Raw genomic sequence first — 23,502 nt, forward strand, 5'->3', positions numbered from 1 at the left:
AATCTCCTTAAAATAGGTGATACTCCAAGATTCTCCAAGAAATAGCTGGATGAGATCCTTGGATCAAGAAGCTACTAGCAACCATATAATATAGAAATCTTGTTGTCATTTGTAACATTTTTACTATATTATCTTAATAAATTATAATGATTTATTAAAAAATTAATAATTTTCTTAAGACTTGAAAAAAATTGCTGAAACAGAGTTTAACATCCTGTTGACTTTATTAGTAAAGAAATTATTTTTTCTCCAGTTACTTTTAATTAATCGTTACTTTGGCCTGAGGTTTGAAAGCAATCCAAACAAAACACTAAAAACCGACATGCTTATCACCAGTTTATTCTTATTTTTTAAGCTTGAATAGTCAAAAACAAGCAATTAAATTATTTTATTGCCAAACCACAATGACATGCTTAACTTAAAAACAGCATAGCATAACTTTTGTCATTTTTGTCCCAATAAGCATCCATTTCAAGAATTTAAAGGCAGAGAGAATAAGGGAAAAAAAAATCTATAATTGAAAAAAGTGATTTACATACATATTCACCTAAAGAAGGCTCCACATCCAAAGTGCTGTTGTCTTCTTTCTTTCTACTCTTCAGTGTGGAATTAACTTCTTCTTATTCCTAATAATAAAAAGTACACTTCTCCAGTGCAAATCTCCTCCTGCTGCTAAAATAAACAGCAAACGGCGTGGCAGGGTTGGTGCCTTGAGTGCAGGGGCCCTGGGTTCAATCCCAGGCCTGGTGTGCTTTCTGCGTGGAGTCTAAATGTTCTCCCGATGTTCGGATGTTTGGTTTGTCATCCACTTTCCTTCCACAGCCCGAAGTCACTCTGCTAGGTGAATTTGCTTCTGGGGAAATGGGCCCTGGTGTCAGTGTGTGTATACATTTGTCTGTATGTGCCCAGTGATGGACAGGAATCCCATCAGGGTGTACCCTGCCTTGTGCCCGTTGCTTGCCAGGATAGGCTCCAACTCCCCCCCAACTCTGTATTGGGTAGAGTGGTTAGAAAACTGCTTGGCTGGATGGATAGAAATAAATGACAAATGCGCAGAGTGGACTGTGCTCTTGTTTACACTGTAACCTGACTCCTTGAATTCCAGGATCCATAAGGCAACTATAGCACACCCATTCTAAAACCCAAAGTACTCCCTGTTGTGTTCCATCTACGTATCATTATTGTGTACTACCAGGCAGTTGTTCTCATTTGTCATATAACCAAAATTTCACACAACTCACAGCGAAAAAGAAAGGGGACTCGGAATGTTCACTGTGAAGCAAATAAAAATCTAAAGACATTTGTACACATGTAAGTTGCAAAAGATATACTAAACAAAAAAACCTCTGAGTTTTCATAATGGTACACATTCCTGTTAAAAGGCTTCTCATACTACAAATATGACATTCGTTTATCTCCCCCTTACAGTAAAGCCTTGTGACATCAAGCTACAAGAGATATAGAGAGATGGTATATGGGTTTGTACTTGTTTAGGGTTGGGCATCTCTTACAATGAGAAGGTTATTCTGTATCAGAGTATAAGCTCTTAGTAGGCCTTACCTGTTTGTAGTTATAGTTTAGTTCAAATGTGACCATTCAAAATATAATTTTTCAGACAGCTATATCAAAGTTGTTTTTAACAATGTTTTTTACCTTAGAACTCTGCTTTATCAAATCTAACAAACCTGGTTCAAACACTAGTACCTGCAGTGGTTTTTGGAGCAGTACAAATGTGTTAATTGAGGAGGCTGCATTACCACTCTACATCTTGATCTTCTCAGACCTTAGACGCTAAGCAAGGTTGGACCTAGTCAGTATGGGGATAGGAGATTTTTAATTAAAACCAAATTGCTGCTGCAAGTCATATTGGTGGACCAGTAGGTGGCACTCTTCTCTTTTCAAACTAATGCTCTATTATTGTGACCTACATTGTACTGTAGAAGGTACAGTCCTTTAGAAACATTACACTGACATGTTATGGGATCTTTAATGACATGTAGACAAGACTTCTAGGTGTCCCTACTACATTCCTCTTTCTGTTTGCACAATCTAGGCTCCCTAAAGTTGCATTAATTCAAATAGTGATTTACTTTCACAGTTATGTACTTGATCTGCAGCTTACTGGGGCTGTTGCATGTCACCCAAGGTAGGTGCTGCCCTTCAGTGGTAGATAAAGCGCACGTCCCTCCGAGATGAAAAGCACTGCACTAACGCGAGGAATTATTGATCCTGTATCACAAAGAGACAAGGTGCTTAAAGAAACTTCATTCATGCCAGCAGGCCCTTGCATTTGAGCTGAAACAGTCCTTTGTGGAGATCAAGCTCACAAACAGGACTCCACTATCTCCCCCATCTCAGCCAGAGCAAGTCCAGACTTGTTAACTGGATAATCTAATCTATATATGGCTGTAAACTAAACTAATAGCCACTCCTAGCAGTACCTCTCCATCATACAAGGGAAGTTTCAAGTCCTGCATTATGATTCTACAGCCAAAAGTGCACTTTTTGAAGGCTTATATTGTATATCAGTATTAACGTACCGTTGACATATATTAACAGATGTTTTAATTGTGTTTAAAAAATACAAAAAATCTGGATAATTTAAACTGCTGAACAGTTGTAATAATTCATCTCTAATGTTAAATACCTACAATAATCATTTCTAATACAGGAACTGCTGTAAATACACTTCGCTATCAAAGAAAATGCAACATTTCAAAGTTTTATGACCTTATGCCCTTAATTCCTTGCCAAATTACTCTTTAAAAAGGATAGATATTATTTTCATTTCAGCATGTTCTATAATTCCCTAACAATGCCTTGAAAAAAACCTGACTGACTGTGACTCACTGAGAGGCGTCTGAGCATGACAAAGTTGATTCTATATTGTAAGGGGAAATTGAAGAATAACGCATACACTAATGTCTAGGATATAAGGTTAGTGGTGGTTAACCTAAAATTTAACAGATGATTTCATTGGCAAATGGCCTTGAAAGAAATCTCTAGATCTGAGGTCTACTGTAACTAAAAGGAAAAATACATTAAGCTGTTTATAGAAAAAAAAAACTTGCATAACTCCACTTTGGGAAAATTTGGTGACTTGCTTTTGAGAAAGTAACAACCATCAAAACAAACACAGATTCTGGAGACAACCGACTGCGCAAACGGTAAGCTAGAATAGCAGAGTAACAGGCAACTGGCAATTGGCAGCAAATTATTAAGTAAGGTTGCACAGCAGGGCATGTCAATGCCAATTAGAGAATAGCTGGCAAAACCAGCAAGGGTGGAGAATGAAAAAAACACATGATATAATGAGAATACCTTTATCCTAGTTAATGGCAGCATAGCATAGTGCATAAGCCTCTCATTTAATAACTGGTACTGTAGGTTGTGGGTTCAAGTCCCTGCTGCAGACTCTTCACCTTGAATGATGTACATTATCCAGCTATACAAGTTGGGATAGCATTGCTGGTGGGTAATTCCTCTGATGAACTAATATCCAGTTCAGAGGGGGAAGTCACTGACTCTCTGCTTCACTTTACATGACGGAAACCAGGATGAGCTCTGGCCCGATGAGAAATTATGGAAATTACCCATCATACTTACTACTTGTCAAAGAGCCGTCACATCAGCAAGATCGTCATATTGAAAAGCTCCGTTCTGATTTTGCTTAGTTTTTAAATACTAAGTTTTAAAACCATGTTAAGGCTAAAGACACAAAATGTATTGAACTTTGATCATGTTACAGGAAAATTAAGATTTCTCTTCTTGCGAGATCACAAAACGTTTTTCAGATACTTTGGATCACTTCCTTAAAGTAAGCACAGAACGTAATGTTCTATAATTGCATTAATTACTATGGTGATTTCTGACACAAACACATGTAAAGACTATAATTTACATTGCTTTGGAAAGAGTGGCCACAGTGACATGTTTTAGCTTTTATTTTCATTTTTAGTTAAAAAGCAGTGCTGCAATTAATTAAAAGAAAACAGAGCACATAATATACTTGCATTCAAACTTTCCTCTTCACAGATTCCTTGATTTTCCCTTTGGGATTAATCTGCTATGTAGTGGGGCTGCTGGTGCAAATTGGCTGCATTGTATGTTTTACCCAGGTGGATGCTGCACTGTATTACTATATGTATAAGAAAAAATAGCTGTACATGGAGTTCAGAGTCTAGAAGCAAAAGGAACTTAATTCAATCCGTTTCAATACTGTTTTGACTCTGAAAAATGACCACATATAGTCTCTGGGGGGGAAGCACAGTGGTTAGCATTGCTGCCTCGTTGTGCTCAGGCCCTGGGTGTAACTCCGAACCCGTGGTAGTGTCTTCGTGGAGTTTTGATTTTTCTCCCAAGGCTCACATGGGTTTCCTCCGGCTGCTCTGCTCTCCTCCCAGAGTCCAAAGTTGTAGGTTAACTGGTAATTGGCCCTGGTGTGAGTGAGTGCATGTCTCTACGTGTATGTGCGCTCTGCAACAGACTGGCATCCTGTCTATGGTTTATCCTGCTTCTGCCTGCTGCCTGCTGCTTGCTGCTTGCTGGGATAGGTTCCAGCTGCCCTGTAACCATGACTTGGACGGGTAGAAAATGGATGGATAATCTTTAGGCAATTATTCCTTGGATTAATTTAAAACGAGTTCTTGTCTAGCTATACTGTACATGAGAGCTTCCTACAGTACATATATCTTCAAAAAGTCATGGCACAACAGAATTATTCTTATTATGAAGCTTCTTTTTTTGTAAGTCAGTGGCACTGTCACTGGATGAGATGGTCTCATTGTTTTTTTTATTTATGGCATTGAACTGGTAATCACGCGATTGTTGTTCTGATGACAAGAACCAGGGGAAAGGAGAACAGGACTTCAAGGACAAGGAAGGCAGCTGTACTGCAGAACAGGACCAGGGCTAACTGTATCCAGAGGTCTCAGGACAGCACAGAGCTGTCCTGACAAAAAACACCTCCCTGTTTTGAGACACAAAACATCTGCAGAGGGATAGTGTACTTCCAGATAAATTAAGTATCTTTTATTATGCAAGGCCCAGTTTTGAAGATCCATTTATTTAAAAAACAGACCATTTCAGTGTGTATTGTGTGAATTAGATACTTACGATGACTAAGAACTTTCTGACCTGTTATCTGCAGTACCATGTACAGTGCAGTTTTTATTAAATTCCCTTCATATTCATTGATTTTTAAAAAATATTTAAAACATTATAGATTTGAATCCCCTTCCCACTTACCCTGTATTGGTTAATACTGCCTTAAGTTTAAGATGAAAACTGCTATTATGACTACCTGATTATCTAAAATAAATTTTTATTTCATAACTCCACTAACAGCATATCACCAGCAATATTTCTATCTTCTTCAATCAGAGCACAAGAGACAACCTTTAATGAGATTGTAGAACATTTCTATACGAAAGCAGAAAAAAATAAAATAGCATTAAAAAATAGTTCTTCTTTAGCCTGGACGATCATAGCAGTTGCTATTCTCTTTGTGACTACTAATGGGCACTAATAAGCTCTATAGCAATAGCTCCTTCTCTCTGCTAGGCAATGCAGCTTAACCAATACTTAACAAAGGAATATCAGTTATCCGTATCAGTTAATAACACAACAAGAAAAAAGAAAAACTTCAGACTCGTGTAACAAAGCACTCAGCTTGCATTACCTAAAACAAAACACTTATATTCGGGCTTTCTGACATTCAAGCCCAAGTACCTTTGAGATCCATGTTTAATATAAAGTGTACCCGATTAAAGCACTCAAAATGTTCATCTGCCAAGGGTGGCTTTTTAATGAATGCGAAGAGTAGCCACTAATCTGGTTTATAAAGCTCAGAAGAAAATGTAACAGTAACTGGAACAGAACACAATGCATTAAAATCCTAAAGGTTTAAAGGAACAAGAATGCTGGACTCCAGAATTAAAATAAAAAGTAATACTTCTGAAGAATACAAATGAAGGTCAATTTAAAGAGAGACAACTCTGGCAGTTCTTTAACTACTGAAAATAATATACGGGTTACGTTCCTATTATTGCAGTTTCTCTAGCTTATCATACTCTGGGGTATCATACCCAGTCAGTCAGTTTCAAACATTCTGGAAATAGGTGAACAGTTACTAGAACTCTAGCATTTCCAAATCACAGAGGAGACTTTTAGATAGAGTAACATCTAAGAACACTAAACATGTCTGTATAAGCCTGTATCTAAAATGCACTTTGTCTCCACCCCAAAAGATGAGTGTAGAGTACAGTAGTTCTTTAAAGGCATTGTTGTACATCCTATATTAATCATATGACTGATTGATACCCACTCTTGGGATTTATTTTGCACAACAGTGAATGAAACAAAAAATGAAGAGGATATTGGGTCCATACCTGTGTCTCGGGACAGGGATGTGTGATGAAGTCTGCAGACACCTCTCATCCAGTGAGAGGTCAAGGCCTTGTAACAATGGGTCCCTCTTGAACTCTGGAGCTCGCCTCACAATGCATCTGCTTTCCAGCAGAGCTGGGTCTTCGACCTTCTTACCACTGAGATCGAGACGATGTGTGGGGCTTCTCTTCTGAAAGTCACACGACACTCCATCTCCATCTTCTTCTTCACTGTTCCAGCTTATGGGAATCTGAAAGCAAAATTAAGGAGTTCTTATCTTACGATTTGAGCTTTTTCTAATAATGTATAAACACACTCCCCAAACAGGAAACAAAGATACTAATGCAGCATTACTGTACATGTTCTTGCAGATCAGTGTAACATAAAAACAGCTGCAGTGTTAACACAGATAAGAGTGAGTTCAGCAGCGCTAGTTCTAAAATGCACTGGAAATGGACCAAATACGCCTGGTTTGTAGATAAATTGTACTTGTAATGATAGCACTATTTGAGTGGACTCTTCATTTGTGACCATCAATTAGATTAACAAGAGGTACAGCTTTCGGCAGTGTATTTTTAAACAGTCTTATAAGGAAAGGGAATAATTGTGTCACAGGCATTTATTTACAATCCAAAGAAGAACAACATAAAACAGTAATTTCCTCCGCTATTAAAAAAGCTGAGGTTAGTACTCCATGGAGAATGTAGCTGAGAATAGGTTCCCAACAATAGACCCCTCTCAACTTCTAGTTTACAAAAACACTTTTGTCAGGGGTCACCAATAATGAGTAACCACACTGAAAGCGCTTGGGTTGATCCACTCATTCACCGAATAAAAACTGTACCATTTTTAAGGACTGCAACACTTTTTTGGAGCAAAATAACTGCTTGTTTAAGAAAAGGTCTGTTATTACAATATGCAGAAGGCATTAGGTACACAAGGTTCAACTCCTGTTCACAACAAGATTCCTATTTTGTCTGTGCACGCAATAAGAGTAACATTCTTTGCAATCTCAAGAGCAGGTAAATAACCCAGACCTGGTGGGCCTAGATTATGGATGGCAGTTTTGGGAGACTTGCACCATGCTCTTGTGTGGACATGGGGACCCCCAAGATATCTGAACAAGGTCACACCCACTTTGGCTCAGTCCTCAAGGCCACTCTATGAGACCTACAGGAGACCTTTATGAGATTTTTTCCAATCATCACTTGCTTTTGAAAAAAAGTGAATGGGTGTTAAGAAAGACGAGGCAGATTTACTACGCTTGCATATCTTCAGGCATTGTTATGCTAATCGAGCACGGCCACGTTTCATGCCACAACAGGAGGCTCTAGGCAGTGCCGAAGAACTGGAAACACCAGCAGTCGGAATCAGAAAATGGTCCATTAAGGCATGTCCATTTCCAACACACCAGGGGCTCCAGGGCAGAACATGTAGTGTTAAAATGACTCCGCTCTCTTAACATATAAGCATTTGCTGGATGTACTGCTTCTATTCTTCTGCACATTTGAAACATTCCAAATGAAGAAGTGCTTCCTTGCCTCTAAACAATAATATTCAGCCTCCTGGCCTATGTGCTCTCTATTCTTGGCAGCTACCCATTCAATGGAGGGAGAGCACACCGATCATTTGAAATGCTTATAAAATTAAGCTTATTTATGCCATATATACTACACACGTTAACATGGTTCATTTCTAGAACTGCTCTGTTACAAAGTGCATCTTCTTAAAGGAACCAAGAACTCCTTGTGTCAGTGTCTTTTAAAACCTAACTCTTCAAAGAAAGCGAATAGTTACTAAATTATTATACGGGCTTAGAGCGGGAGTGCAACAGACGATATGCACAACTGTAACTTAATTGTATTGCCTGCTTCACTGTAGACCGGAGGGTGTGGCCTTGTTGTCAACACAGGCACCATACTTTTAAAAATAAAACTGTTACATGTTACAATTTACGTATGTAAACAAACTTATTTTTTTCTTTGGACTTGAGCTATTCTGTAAATGCCTTCACGGCGGTGTGACCCTAGCTTTTTAAAGCGATGCTTACACTCATTTTTCTGACGGTGAAATGCGTGTGGAAAGTCGTACTTTTGCAAAAGACACTGTCGGTGCACATTTAGAAACTCGGTTTTTTTTACGAAAGGAAGAAATGGTAGGTACAAATGATAATCATTTCAACTATATTAAATTTCATCCACCATTTAATGCCAAGAGCGGAGAATTAAATTTGTTGAGCGCGCTCAGTGAAAAACATAACAAGTGAGGGGGCGTGACGCAGCTACACAGCTGCACACTACACCGACATTGCCGGCAACCGCCTTTGCAACTTTCAAGTTTATGATTACCTGGATGGTGAGCAATTAAACTCTTTTGTACCAAAATTCGTTCAACGCCTACTGTACATATGCAAATTCAAAGAAAATACAGTCGATATACCAAAGTAAAACGCAAGAACCACCCTTAGGGATAAGCGGACTGAACGGGACATTTCAGCTCAGGCACCGTCTTGCCTTTCTGTGAAGCAAACCTATCATGCCATGGCCTTAGAAACAATCTTAAAACACACTAACAGAGAAGAGTGAGTCATGAGGTTACCAGACCAGCTACTGTGTATAAATAAGGAGGTTGTGTGAAAAAACCTTTTGCAATCGTGCAAACTCAACTGTGGGCCTTGAAAATCAGTCGATTTTAAAAATGCTCCGAGTACGGGAGCAGTCAAGGTGCGCTGAGACAAGACTTACAGACGAGTTGGGCCTAGCAAATATACGCTGATAGCTTTTTGATCACTGCGGTATTGCTGTGGGGGAGGGGGTATTTTTTTAAAGTCCCAACCCCCTTTTTCCCTTTTAAACTTTGAACATGCATTGAGTCGCCATCTTAGCAAATTTAACTTCGGCACAATTTCCACTTCAGTACCGTAAAATACTTAGGCAGCAAGACACTGGCGTTGCTGTACAGTACGTTCTTCAACGTGAACTGTTACCTTCTGCCATTAGAACAGCAGGAATATTTTTTCAGAACACTTAAATAAAAAGTAAGAGATTTAAAGTTTTCGTAAGCCACTTCAGAAAATACAACAGTGACAAATGTACTGTTCAAGTACCCTTTCACTTGTGCACGGAACGCTTTAAAGGAACTAGCAGTCCATACTCCCTACCTTTCCCAAACAGTTAGGGTGTTTTTCTTTCTCTTCCGATTTCAAATCGATCCCATTCAAAATGACATCTTCACCTCGGCGTTCTTTCAAAGTGCCATCGTCCAGCCTCAGAGCATAAGTAAAGCATCCAGATGCAGGATCATCCTTGCATGCCAGTAGTATCCCTAAGTCCCTTGTTGCAACTGTCTTGCAGTTTAAGTTGCTATTCCCTGCATGGCTGATACCGGTGAGACCGGGAGTAGTGCAGACTCTGATACCCATCAAAGACCTCTTGGGAAGACGCTTGGAATTCATGATCAAGAGAAATAACAGAGGCTAAAGTGAGGTGCAAGAGAGTCGAGGGCTGCTAGTTTTTCTGAAAAGAAAATGCATTTAACAAACTGTCGAACTCAACTTCTTAGTTGCCACACGACTTTTGCTGGTTCTCTGCCACACCAGATCCCAGCAGCTGCCGGTAAGGAGAAAAAAAAAGATTGTTTTTTTTTGTCAAAAAATACATGCCACGCCCCCCCTCCCCAACTCGTGCAGCCGGGCGAAATCCTCGTGCCCCGCCTTCCATTCACTCTGATTGGCCCTAGAAAAATATAAACATTCCACTTTGGCACGCGGCCATAACATCTTGAACTCTGATTGGTGGAATAAGAAATGTCAATCAAGGAGGTTTTTTTTTGCCTCTTGCGAATACTGTACTGTACAGGCTTGCCGGCCGGTATACGACTTGGAGGAGCGATAAAAAAGACACGTACAATGTATTAGCTATCCCCCGACGTTTAAAATGTAACCTTTTCATTATTTCGATTGGTTTCTAAAACCTACGCCACCCCTGTACCAGAGAACCAAAACATACGCCGTAATTTATGCGTGTTAGCATTTCCGGTACAACCTATTATTATTTTTTCATTAAAAGTGCACGCAGATCATTGCGTACAATCCTAAATGAGGTAGCAAGTTAAACATACTGTATGCATTTATTATTCTGCTCCTTTAACCGCGTGTAACGCACGATATACCTCTGTAAGATTAAGTAGCCTCTCTTTTTATTATCGCTGAAACCGGCAGTTACTGTAAGTACAGCACTAGTTCTACGATTGAACTCGGTGCTGTTTTCCTAGCGATCTCGAAACGAACTTTTTTTGTGCGCTCTTTAAATCAGAAATATTGAGCAAGCCGATCAGTTGGCGGGCTGCGTGTAATAATCGTATGAGCTCTGTAGCCCAGTTCCGCCCTCCTTCGAAGCAGAAGCGACGCTGTAATTACATAATCTTGGGGGTATGGAAGGAGGCGGCAGAAAATGAGGATGTTGCAAAGATTGTATCAGTTTTCGTATTTGGATGATTTCATGAGTGGAGCTGTCTTTTGCAATTCCCCTTTGAGATTAGCACCGGCGTAGGTGGCTAGTTTTTCACGTAGCTTATTCCATTGAGAAAGGCCTAAGACAAACGTATAGCATAACGCTTAAGGGTAAATATGTACAAAAATATAAGCCATGATTTCAGAGTGAGCATTTTGAGGGGGTATTTTACTCCATTTTACTACTTTAGGGGTACGTCATACGTCATTTTGTCATTTTGGGGGGAAAAAATGGTAAAACAGGAAATATGCGCTCTTTGCCGTTTCGGGTTTGTCTTCAGAGAAGGGAGAGACGTACAAATTGAACAGCAGAAACGTTCCCAACTTCTTTAGAGAGACGGACATCACGGAGGCCACTACGGTCACAAACCCTGTGTGTTTGCTATTGAACACCTCTATTTAACACGTCCACGAAGTTTAAAACGCACTTCTCGTTTTTTTTTTACAGTTTTCAATACAAAGCTATTCTGCTTCAAAAGGCACAAACTTCATTCCACACGTTCCGTCCCTTTGCTAAAATTCTCAAATGTAGTGGCTGAGGTTATTGGTTAGTTACATTCTTAACTCTTATTTACTTTGTAAAGGGCATGTTTATTTAATCTGGCATTTAGACATTCTTCGGGTTATTCAGCTCACCGTCATGGTGTAAACTGCTTGTCTGTTCAGATGTGTCAGGTTATTTATTAACTTTTTTCATGTAGTCAAACTAAAACAGAGAAGCTATTGTGTACCCGAACTTTAATATCTTTATGTTACCTGCGTGCATATATCGTGCACCCTTAAGTATTTCATCTCAGCCAGAAGGGATCTTTACTTTATTGTCAGTCGATTCATTATTTGAGAGAGCTGCCGTTTCTCTTCTTAAATTTTCATTTATTTACGTCGGGCTCTACAAATGATGAACCAGAAATGGTCTATTTTAGCCACTGAATGTTTATGGCTGCATTTAAACCATTGTGTATTCTAATGCGCAATGTGCATGTATCAATCGTTTTTTGTATCTGATAGCAGACTGTATTTTTAAAATATTTTCAAAGATTGTTTTCCTAAAATTGCTTCAGATCGGCCTTCTTCAGTCACGTGGCAAAAATGGACGTAAGAAAATGAGTCAAGTATTAATCACTTAGGCCAATTATAAAAACATGGTTTCAATTATTAGTTTTACTGCCCAATAACTTATATTCAATGTTAACATTTTCTACATAAACACTATGTGTGTAAATGTCCATCTTAAATTTAGCCCTTCAACAGCCTTACAGCGAAACACGGTATTCAGATGTGAACGAATGAAATCAGTCAATTGCAACCTATAGCCCAGGACATGTTATATTATAGAGGTGCATAAACGTTTGTACTTAACTGTTCTTTTTAAATGGATCGCGCATAATGGAAAAGACATAATATAAATAATTCCTATTGAAAAGCGACTATTTTCAAATCGTATGTGAGCTCATACTCCATAAGCTTCCGACAGTCGTTGAAAATTAAATTTCCCTGTACTATTTAATAATGAATGTAAATGATATACATATATTCAAGGGTATAATAAGTCTCTAGATTTTTTTAAATACGATACATATCTTTTGGTTAAAACCTGGGATGCACTGCTCACACGTTTTCTTTGAATGTTATATCGAGTAGGGCACAATGCAGTAATTGGCAACAATTATTAATATCTATATTCCGTAGCCATACTATCTTAAATATAGTAAAATAAGCTATAAAAGACGCGCAAATCGATCTAAAACCAAAGCATAGTTCATGATGTATCCAACTAGCTTTTCTGCTGGGGAGAACCGTGATTTCAAACTCCGCCCCTTGCTGGTATCACACGTGTCGGGCGGTATGGTCTGTCTTACTGTTTAAAGCTCACACGAGTATGTAGCACTGCGCCTTGCAATGCATTTCTTTCTGATGGGTCTCCACTATCATGTTGGGGTTGAAAATGGAGCATGTTGGAGCACATTCTTGGGAGTCTGGTGATGGTGTATTATGTAGAAAGTTTTTATACTTGTACAAATCCCCCCCACAAAAAAAGTTTCTTATTAAAAAAATAAAATCCATCAATTATTGCTCTCTGCGGAGCTTTCCAATCTGGAATCGCCAGTTGCTAATCAACTAGTCTTTTCGGGATACAAACCTCTGTGCAGATTTGGGATTCACGGGACTCTTGCAGCTTTTCGTCTGGCAACTCGCAGGCCCTGACCCAGAGCAAAGGTGGCACCGACTGCGACTCTCACTGCCTGTCGCCAGAGAATTCCCTAGATGTCTGGAAGCCAGCAGAAATGGCGACCCCATGAATTCTGGACTGTCGTGCACTCTGTCGCGGTTCGGTAAATGTTGGTCAAACTCTGAAAAAAAAAAGTCCGAAATTTCATTCCTTTCCGGCGGTTTTTCTCAACATTCACAAAATACTGTACAAATAATTAACTCCGTTTTTTTACGCGACTTTCCAAATGAGGGGTGTTAATTTCTAAATGCTACCCAGAGACCAGCTATGGAAATGCCGTTTGTCTTATTTTATTTTCGTACAATGAAAATATCATTTGGCAGTTAATAAGCTTACCACAGTAGCGGGTGCTTGTTAGCCCTCATTGCAGGACAACTGATTTGCTGTGTGTCCAGTATCTTTTGGCTGACAGCCCGGCAATTATACAAACTATACTACCTGTAAGAATTCTGTCTAAGCGACCTTTTGAAACTGGGAAGAGACATTTTACCACTAGTAAAAACCACTAGTATTTTTTTTTAATTTTAACTTGATTATTTTCTCAGTTTAAATTACACTTATGAAAATATATATTTTTTTTACTTTATCATAAGAAATTAAAAACGTGAGAGGCCAAGAATAAGAGGATGCTGTTTGGCCTGTAGCTTGTTTGGATGCTAGTAGCTAAGCAATCCAACAGTTTTATCCTAGCCTTTGAAAAAGTCAAGGTATCTGGTTCTGAAGCAATTTGACTTTGTCATTTCTCTTGACTATTTGGAGTTGAATCGAGCGCCTCATAGTCTGCTATTTTCAATAATTAAAATATTTTAGACAGTGTAGGGAATTTTTTCTGTAAGGTGGGAAAGTACAGTGTGTTTGGTCTGATCTGCATACTTTAAATGTCATTTCCTAGTTTGCCTAGTCTTGAATTTTGCAGCTGTAGTGAAACTAATATTAAGATGCCCTAGAATTAATTGTTAATAAGGTACTATTGTGGAAAAAATATCTGTATCCATTTTCAGGCACCTTATATCCTTTTAAAATACCATTCAACGATAAATATAGATTTGACATCAGCGTTATAGACTGCATAACGCTTACATAATCTCAATATAATATATGATAGAGTCGTTATTAACAGGATATATAAACACAATAGGTTTCTCTATAATCTACACTGAACTTTTAGAAACGATTTGCTTCTTGGCTTTAGCTTTTAAAGTTTTAATAGCATGCTTTTGTTTCGCTGCTCATTGTCTGAAGAAATTGCCTTCCCAAGAATCATCTTGGCTGGATTCAGGAAAACAGAAGTATGACGAATCCAGTGCTTTTCGCTCTACTGGAACAAATCCCAGTTCCCAGTTTAATTCCAGATGAGCCCTTAAAATCATTACAGGTCCTAGGGCAATAGGTATAGAGCTGTACAGATAAATAGTTGTAACTCTGTCCCTTTGCATCTTTTACTGCACTCTAAACCCTTCTGTTTATTTGTGTTAATATTGTTATCTCTCGTCTTCATTACTGTTTTCATTGTTTTAACTTTTTTTACTTTTCCTGTAAAGTGCTTTAGGAAGATGTTTTTAAAGGTGCTATATAAAATATAGTTTATTAAACAGTCGGGGAATATCATTGACCTTCATTTATTTAAACTAAGCATGACTTAATAACAGTCCCTTATTCCCCTCTCCTAAAGGAGAGCATCTAGTCCTATGCTTTAGCGAATGGGAAAGAGCAACATAAAGTACTGATGACAATGTTTCTCTGATTCTGTTACATGTTATTACTGTATTGGGAAAAAAAACCCTCAGATTTTCTGCCTCTATTTTTGTGCTGCATTAAATATAGAGTGACTAAGTCGCACATTTCTATTAAAATAGGCTAAACCTTTTGCTTAAAGGTTTAATTAGATGCAAGGCATGACAGGAGAAATCACAATGTGTTGTTGGATGGAACTGAAACATCTTCCAACAAAGAAAAAAAACCAGTAATGATCTGTAATATTGAAATGCCAACGTTGTTCACCAACTGAGTTTTAAAATCCTCCATGTTTTTAGTTCTTTAAAGAGGCCTACAACAAGCTGGAGTCAGTTCAGTAATTCATGTTTCAAAATTCATTATTTAAGTAATTAAGTTTCAGCAGAATTAAATTAGAAGCATATGGTATGTCAAAAGTACTCAGAACGCCCAGGAACAACTCATTGTCCAAGTACTTAAATTAGCTTGCTGAGTCTCTTTTTTTCAGCCTAGAAACATTGTTTCTCTTTGCTTTTGATTCTCTACACAGTGCATACATTTTGCAAGATATGTGTTGTGTTTGTAACCTATTTTTATTGTTCCAAGGACAGTTGAAACTTTGAAATATGAACACAAATTCACAAATGGTGGTCACAGGAAACACAGGTGTATCTTAGGCGTGTCCTTCGAGCGGAGCTATCGGTTGCTTGTTCGGCCTTACCCTACGACACCACGGAGCCACAACCACAGCCAGAACCTTAATTATCCAGGCAACCCCTTTCCCGTTATCACATATCTCACATGCGAGATCTCACTTCTCCATCGTTCTTTGGAATTAACAATAGATTTTTGTGCATTTTTGTTTCACATCTTTGATAACAAAAATGTAAGATAATACAGCTGTGTGGTTGTTTACGTTAATAGCATCCTTTCATTGAAGCAATAAAGCTACACTAATATTTCCAAAAGAAAAGTAACCGTTTTTCAGAGAGATTAGTTGAAATCTCCATTGTTTGTTGCTGTTTAACTTGTGTAGTTTTTTGCTGCCATTAGAGAACATTGGTGGCCACATTCATTAGAAACTAATGTCTGGAAGGCTGTTTTTGTCAGTTTAATTCTGTAGTTTTCACATTTTATGTGCACTAGTTGAATTCAGGTTGCGATTCAAGTTGTGAGGTGCGTATTTCAAAGTTAATTGAGGATTCCTCTTTGAGTTTCCCAGCATAGCAAAGTCTTAACTACTTCTAGAACAATATTAACATTTAGAATGTGAAGTGTGCTTTAAAGTGTGCTATAATTGTACCACACAGTCATTTAGACAAGGAGATATGATTGAATTATAACTGTTTGCTTGATGTTAACTTATCGTCTAATACTGACTACATAATTAATGGTTTTGCACCTTAATTTGGGGTGCATAGCACTCAATGTAAAATCTGATGATATCTTTTGTTTATATAACACTTTTTATCCGTAAGGATCTCAAAAGTGCTTTAGGCATAGGAGGGGTCCCACTTCATTCATTGCTGAAGTGCGGCCTGACCTAGGAGACACATGGCAGCCATTATGCACCAGCAGCTCCACTACACAGCAGATCAGGTGGAGGAGTGAGAAATTATTTCTCCAATTGAATTACAGGAGAAATTTGAGTAGACGTGATTGTGCAAGCCCAAGGTGGAATTTAGCCAGGACACAAAGGTAGCCTTACTCTTACTAACAGTGCCATGGGATCTTTAATCACCAAGCAATCAGGACCTCAGTTTAATGTATCATCTGAAGGACTGGAGATATGAATGTCCATAACTCATTAATAGAGGTTTTATCCATTGAAAGAACAGAATGTAAAAGCATTAGATAAAGGTAAGTTGCAGAGCTTTTAAAAGGGCTTTGCTGGGTTATCTTTAGTCATATTATTAAGTGTTATTTACTAAATTGTTGTAAACACTATATACAGATTTGGTATAGGTATAGAGATTTGGGATTGGAGATTTGTTAGGCCTGCGAGTAAGAAAAAGAAAGACACTAGCACCGAACAAACCATCGCTCCTGTAAAGATTTGTGACAACAGCTTACAAAACAAGCATCTGCTTTTGTCGCAACCTTATCATCGGCTACTGTCTCTTTGTGATATGCAATACTACAATGTGATTTTAGGTTATTTATTGTGATTAAGCAATTTAGACCTGTAAAGAAGAGATATGGTAAACAGGCTTTTAGGATAATGTTATTGATTCAAGTAGGCATGCAGTGGTGATGCCAGTTTCAAAGCATGTTTTCAAGGCTGTGTGCTTGTGGATGTCAGTAGAACAATTTTTGTTCCTCATGCTTAAACTTTAATGGAGCAAAACATGAGTTAAAATTTGTTGCTCAGCTCAGTGGCAGAATATGTAATGATAATAAGTTCTAATGATAATGATTGATATTGCCAAATAAGTCTAGTTTCTTAATATATGTCGGTTTTAAGCATTAGTACAAACTGAAAATGAAGACACATTTATAAATACAATTCCCTCATAGATATGTAACCATATAAACTTTATTTGATCCTAACATTTGAATTGCATTTATGATGTCCTGTCCTGCATAATTCATACTAATGTACAGCATTTTTCACTATTTTTGAATTAGAAGACAAGTATTAATTGAAAAGAGAAATTTGTATCTGTACAAAGATTTGACAAGTGAATATGCCTTAGAGTGCAACAGTACTTTAGAGATACCTAGGTAATTTAATGAAATAATGTCCATGGATTAAATACAATAATTTATAGTACCACTCATAAATTCCAGAGATGTCTCCTTCTTATATGCAAGTAAAGAAAATAATCTGTATTCATATTTTAAGGTGCTACTTTATTACAAAAGTATAAACTTGAATTTAACATTACTTTAAAAGAATCATACTTTTCCATAAAAAAATTACAATTTCGTACACATTAGCACTTACTTATACAGCTTTTCAGACTTTTTCATATCGTACACCTTGTGGTAACACCAGCTGCCACACTATGTTCAGCAGTTTTTACACATTTTTCTGAAGTATACAGGCATATCCTATCTATTTGAGGTTAAAACTGAACACCTAAAATGTTTTATGCTTGGGTACAAAATGTCCATAATGATACACAGCTGTAATTTGTCACCAGATAACCATTTGAAACATTAAACACAATCAGAACAATAAAGCTAAATTAAACTTTGATTGCTAAAAGACATCAAGAATGTGCTCCCTAATATAATATTTATTGCATTATACATATGTACATAGGTATATGTATACTGAGAGGCATTAAAAAGACAACAAATGTGTACTGGAGACATTTGATTTATTTTGTATTTTTAATACTTCTCAGTACGTATGTTACAGGGCTAAATTAACCAGTTAAAAGGTGATGTCATCCCCCATCAAAACTGGATGATGCTGAAATCCCACAGCAGGTGGCCTGGCCTTTTGTTATAGCAGAATTCACCACTGTCTAAGGAGAAATTGTATGGCTTTGAGTGGGAAGGTTTTTGAGATAATGTGATCTAATCCTAGCAGGGTGGTTTAGTGCATGTCACACAGCATATATATTCTTTATAACTATGCACTTGTTCTTGTGATCCCTAAAGTCCTCTTGATCTTCCTCGAGCCTATTGGCTTAAAAAGTAATTATAAAGCTGTAAGGACTTGATGTGAGATGTGCAGTTCACTTGACTCAGGATTTTAAAATGCCTTAGTCATCTGTCTGTATTCTTAATGGTGCATGTATATATATAAATAATTACCACTTAATCCTTGTGCGTCACAGGATGTGTCTAGAGGTGAGTAGAATCAGGTGTTCATGTAGACAGAACTTGCTTCCCCAGACTCTAACCACACATTCTTTTCTGGACTGAGTTTCAATCAAGGTACTGGTTCAGCAAGCACCGCATTGGTTTTGCCTTCTCTGAGTTGTGGGTTCTAATTGAACAAATAGAGGCTTTCAGCAATCAGTGCTATCAGTTAAGCTTTTATTGTTATCATGCAGTATCTAGGCATATCAGGACAACGTGGCATTGTAATAATCCATATATCAAGAGCTAATCCTGAAATAAAATTGCTGTGTAACTATGTAAACATTCTCAGGTACCATAGCAGATTACATGCATGCACCTTCAAGCAAGCAAATTGCAATAACAGCATTTAACAAAATAATACATTTAAGCATGGCAGTGATTTAGCTTTTCTGTTACATTGTTTTTAGAATAATCTCTAGTTTATAAAAACAGTGCTTATAGAAAATATACAGTGCATTTGTAACCTTGAATAAAGTGACACGGTTTCAACACAGAATTTTGCTTTCTCAGAAAATGTTTCTTCTTATTGTCCCATATACAGTACTAATTATTCCTAATCCAGCATTGTATTTCTTTCCCTGAGCTTTTTTTCCACTTAATTTTTCCATTTCAGATTTCATAAAACTCTTAATATTTTTAAAAATCACATTTCTTGAGCTGCATGGGAAAGTGTTTGTTTACAAAGAGGCCTTTTTGAAGACGGACCAGAGAAAAAGGCGAGCTTCCAAAATCTCCCTCGCTTGTAATTTTGTGCTCATTACTTTGTTTTCTTTGGAATCCTCCCTCCACCAACAGTCTAACCAGAGACTGTGGCAGAGGTCGCTGGAACTGAGTCTTGGCAAAGGAATAATCACGTGGAAGCAGACGTTCAGGTAGACAATCTACTGCACACGTCACACAGTCGGAGTACAGTCTCAAAGCTTATCCATATAGTTTAAACACAAACACATTTAAAAACATGGGAAAACATGAGGATGACATGTTAAGTGCCTTCGGTGGAGCAACTAAAAACAAATAATTAACTGGTTACTTTCTGTTTTAGAAAAACTGAAGCTTCCAAAGGTTTTGGTTTTACAAGTGAAAATATGGAGAACATCCCAAAGTGGCTCTGTATTTAAAGGCTCATTGATTGAGTTATGCATCAGGCAGAGACACAGCTGACAGGTTTGGGGTGGCACATAATCAATGGCTCTGTGTCCCCTGGTTGGCACTTAATGTTTCTCTGTTTTCAGATTCCCAGTGCAAAAAATAACGGGCTAGTCTGGTGGGGCACATGAGTAAAGACAGGTATATGGTTCCTTTGAGTTAGATATGTGCTGGAGTGAATGTCATTATGAGTCCTATTCTCAAACAATATTCTTATTTGAAATCGGTGACTAATTCTAAACCTATTGTATGTTTATGTAAAGGCCATTTAAAGATAATTAACCCATAAGGTTAAGGACAAAATAAAAGCAAAAAGTAAACATGAAAAAACAATACTAAATTTCAAATAATAGCAAAACATATACAGTACTAAAATACTCAAGACTGTTTACTATATCATATTAGGAGTCACTCTGTAAAGAACTTGGTCTTCAAAGCTCTTTACAAATTAAAAAAGTCAAATAGTCTATATAGTTGTTCTAGAAAATATACATACAGTATATATCATATAAATAGACTTAAAGGATGTGTTTAAGCTACTGAAAACCAATACAAGGGAAATCAATTAATCAAAAAGGGGAATTATTTCTGAATGTGTTTTCTTTAACTCCAAGAAAGTGGAGAGAAATAGAAATGCAATGTGAGAGTACTAGAACAATTTGGTAGCTTTTTGCTTGAATGAGGCTAAACAACATAGCTCCATAACTTCTTCACAAACACTACACAACCCCAAAAAACAACAGGCATAATCCACTTCAAACATCTTTGCAAATGACATTACAGGTGACTATTTGGAATGGTTAATAATGAGACTTTCAGCCAAAAGTGGAGAGAGGAAGTAATGTGAAATGATGGAAGGTCCTTTAAGGATCTGAGAGCTGACAAGAACTTACTGCGCATGCAGATTAGTAAATGTAGGCCTAGAAGTTTTATATAAATCTCAGTTTGCTGTATGTTGTTTCATCATATTGTGTGCTGTTCACGAAGGAATAAGGATAGTATTTTTTAGCCCCAATCAGTAAAGCATTGGCAATAATTCTTACTTGGTTTGAGTGCTAAATCTGGACTGGTTCCTTTACTAGCTTCAGTACCTTGTACTGTCAGTAGCAATGTAAATTTAAATAAAATGCATTCCGCTTTCTGTACACAAAACAGATTGTGAAGTATACCACTCTAGCAACCCTCAAAGGCAGGCAAGGAATTTACATCGTTGTGCCATGTCCGGCCAGCGTCCTTTCGAGCATGGTTAAAAAATCGGAATGGATGAAAAGAATATGTAAAGTGGCATTTCAGGATGATTCAAGAGTGGGCACTATAGTCCCGTGACGTACATTTCGACGCCATCATTAAATGTGAATATGGTGGTTGTGCTGGTGGTGGCACCTTGCTTCAGATCGCTGATGCTTTCGTATAAGTTCTCCCTGGGGAGGGTCTTTGAGATTGCCTTCTTCTTTTTGCCTTGCTGGGGTGCCAGGGCTTTGTCCCTTTTCCAGTTGGCGTCAATAGTTTCGTAGGCTGGGTCAGCATCCCCGCCCCCCACCCAGGTCTTCTCACTAATGGACTCGTAGCAGGGGTCTTCACTGGGCATCACTGCCTGGGCACTTCCTGCCCAGACCTGTGTCTTTATGACATCATACCCTGTGCCCGCCTCCCCCTCCGCATTGCTACCTGAACTGTGCTCAGTCCTGTGCCCAGTGTTCTCTTTAGTGGATGGAGGTGACGCAGGAGGCTTCCTCTTCTTTGTGGGTTTGCACACCTTCGAATACATCTCTGAAATCTGAAACAAAGACACAGGCATCTTTCTATCAGCACAGGCGTTGCATTCATGGGGATCTGCATTCATTCCAGCATTGCACTGCAGACGAATACATAAATTGAAAATTTCCAAAATAAGACATTCAGTGCCTCCATATTTATTCATATCCTTGTTAAACGTAAGCAAAAAAACATGATCCGACCAAAAAATATGCAAATTTTGTCTTGCTTGGAAGATGTGAAATTAGCCTAAATTTCTAATTCTACTAAGAAAACAGCAGCATCATGTTTTTTCAAAGAATGATTTTTTTCTTCTAAATTACAATTTGCAGTTTTTTCACCCCCCCAAATATCTACACACTGCACCAAAATAATCCTCTGAAAACACTGTGCTGTCTGGACATTCAGATGAAGCTCTCAGAACCTTTCAGAAGCCTTCATTGGATCTCTGTTTCCATGGGGGTATAAAAGGAAGTATCACAGTAGGAAGAAAATCCATCAGTAACATTGATTGGTCATGGGTTCTCAAGGCCAGAGAACCCTCTAAAAATTGCAGGCAAAGAGTCATTGATCTTCACACGGTAGGTAATGGCTACTGAAATTTCATTAAAAGCTGAATCTACCAGTTGCCACTATTGTGTTCATCATTACGACATTTCAAGGCACAGGAACAGTTGGTATCTTTCTAGGAAGAGGACACATGAAAATATTGTCACCATGTGCTGAGAGAAAAATGGTTTGTAAAACCACCACAAATCCAAGGCTTACTGTTGCACATCTCCATGATGGTCTAGTATCATCAGGTTACAACATTACAGAAAGAGACAGCGTGGATTTGCCAAACTGCATCTCAAGGACAGTTTTCTATGTCATATGGTCAGATGAAGTGTTGTAAATAGAAATTTTGTCTTAAGGGTTCTCCGGTACTCTAAACCAGGGTGGTCTAACTTCTAGAGGGCTGATGTGTCTGTGGAGTTTCATTTCATTTCAGCTCACCTCTTAATGACCTAAATCAGCTCGTTATTGGTTTCACTGGACTAATTTACGCACGTCTAGCTTTAAAAGGGAATTTGCAAACACACTGGCTCTTCAGGACCAGAGTTAGACCACCCCGATCCAAACCATGGTGAGCTATTTTACCAGGAAAGGAAAAAGCATTACTTAACATCAAATAGATCTTTATTTTCCACAGCAACACAAATGAATCAGAATGCTCTTTGTGGTTTAGTCAATTTACATTCTCTAGAGGCATCATAAGCCTCAGATGCCAACTGTTAATGCAGTGTAGAGTCATTCAATTTTTCAGTTCATTCAGCTTGGTACAGAGCTCTGCCATATTTTCACACTGGTGATTGCACATACTCAGCATGGATGTCATCACTTTTTTTCTTTAAAAATGAGTTATGTAATACACCTCAGACTGATGACAGATACAGAAAACCTTGGCAAAATTAAGCAAAAATCCCAATAGCTGTCTTTTCCCTAATCCTTTATGGATACTGCACTAAATTCCAGAGCCTCCACTTTTGCTTTATACTGGACTATAGCTCATACCTTCCAAAACTCCTCTAGGCTAAGGGAAAATCCAGTATAATATCTTCAAATCATCAGCAACCACTTTATTTTCTGCTGCCAGGAGCCATTTATCTGAAGAGAAAACTTATGCATCAAAGCACTAGAGCAGAAAATCAAACTTAATGGATTGGACAGTGGCTGTAAATATATTTGATAAAAAAATATATCTGTTGTTATTATGCTTCAGAGCATATAGCACAATGCAACATCAGCTCTCCCTTGTGAAAAAATGAGATTCAACCTTCCAGGGAGCTGTTACAGATGCATCGCAGATTAAGTGGAAACAAAAAATCATTCTGGCCCATTGAGGCACAAATAAGCTGAAGAGGGAGTGCCAGGTAGGATTAAAAAATCAATACAGGCTCTC

General features: G+C 38.0%; 2 protein-coding genes across 6 annotated transcripts in view; both read right to left on the bottom strand.

The window, feature by feature from the left end:
* Positions 1–10,018, bottom strand: part of slc2a4rg (SLC2A4 regulator) — a 62,008-nt gene extending 51,990 nt beyond the window's left edge. Inside the window, exons 1-2 of one of the 2 annotated variants that reach the window (XM_088937425.1) lie at positions 9,548–10,018; positions 6,390–6,637 (exon numbers count right to left, since the gene is read on the bottom strand). In XM_088937425.1, coding sequence (XP_088793551.1) covers positions 6,390–6,637; positions 9,548–9,841 — 542 coding nt within the window. In that variant the 5' untranslated portion in view covers positions 9,842–10,018. The remainder of the gene's footprint in view (positions 1–6,389; positions 6,638–9,547) is intronic. The other variant, XM_088937426.1, reaches the window with a different exon arrangement.
* Positions 10,019–17,672: 7,654 nt separating this feature from the next.
* The window catches only part of LOC148817935 (uncharacterized), a 46,107-nt gene continuing 40,277 nt past the window's right edge, over positions 17,673–23,502 (bottom strand). For all 4 annotated transcript variants that reach the window (XM_088937753.1, XM_088937754.1, XM_088937756.1 and 1 more), the window contains one exon: positions 17,673–21,582. In XM_088937753.1, the coding sequence (XP_088793879.1) occupies positions 21,118–21,582 (465 nt within the window). In that variant the 3' untranslated portion in view covers positions 17,673–21,117. The remainder of the gene's footprint in view (positions 21,583–23,502) is intronic.

Source organism: Atractosteus spatula, chromosome 19 (assembly GCF_055471065.1).
Source record: "Atractosteus spatula isolate fAtrSpa1 chromosome 19, fAtrSpa1.hap1, whole genome shotgun sequence".
Lineage (NCBI taxonomy): Eukaryota > Metazoa > Chordata > Actinopteri > Semionotiformes > Lepisosteidae > Atractosteus > Atractosteus spatula.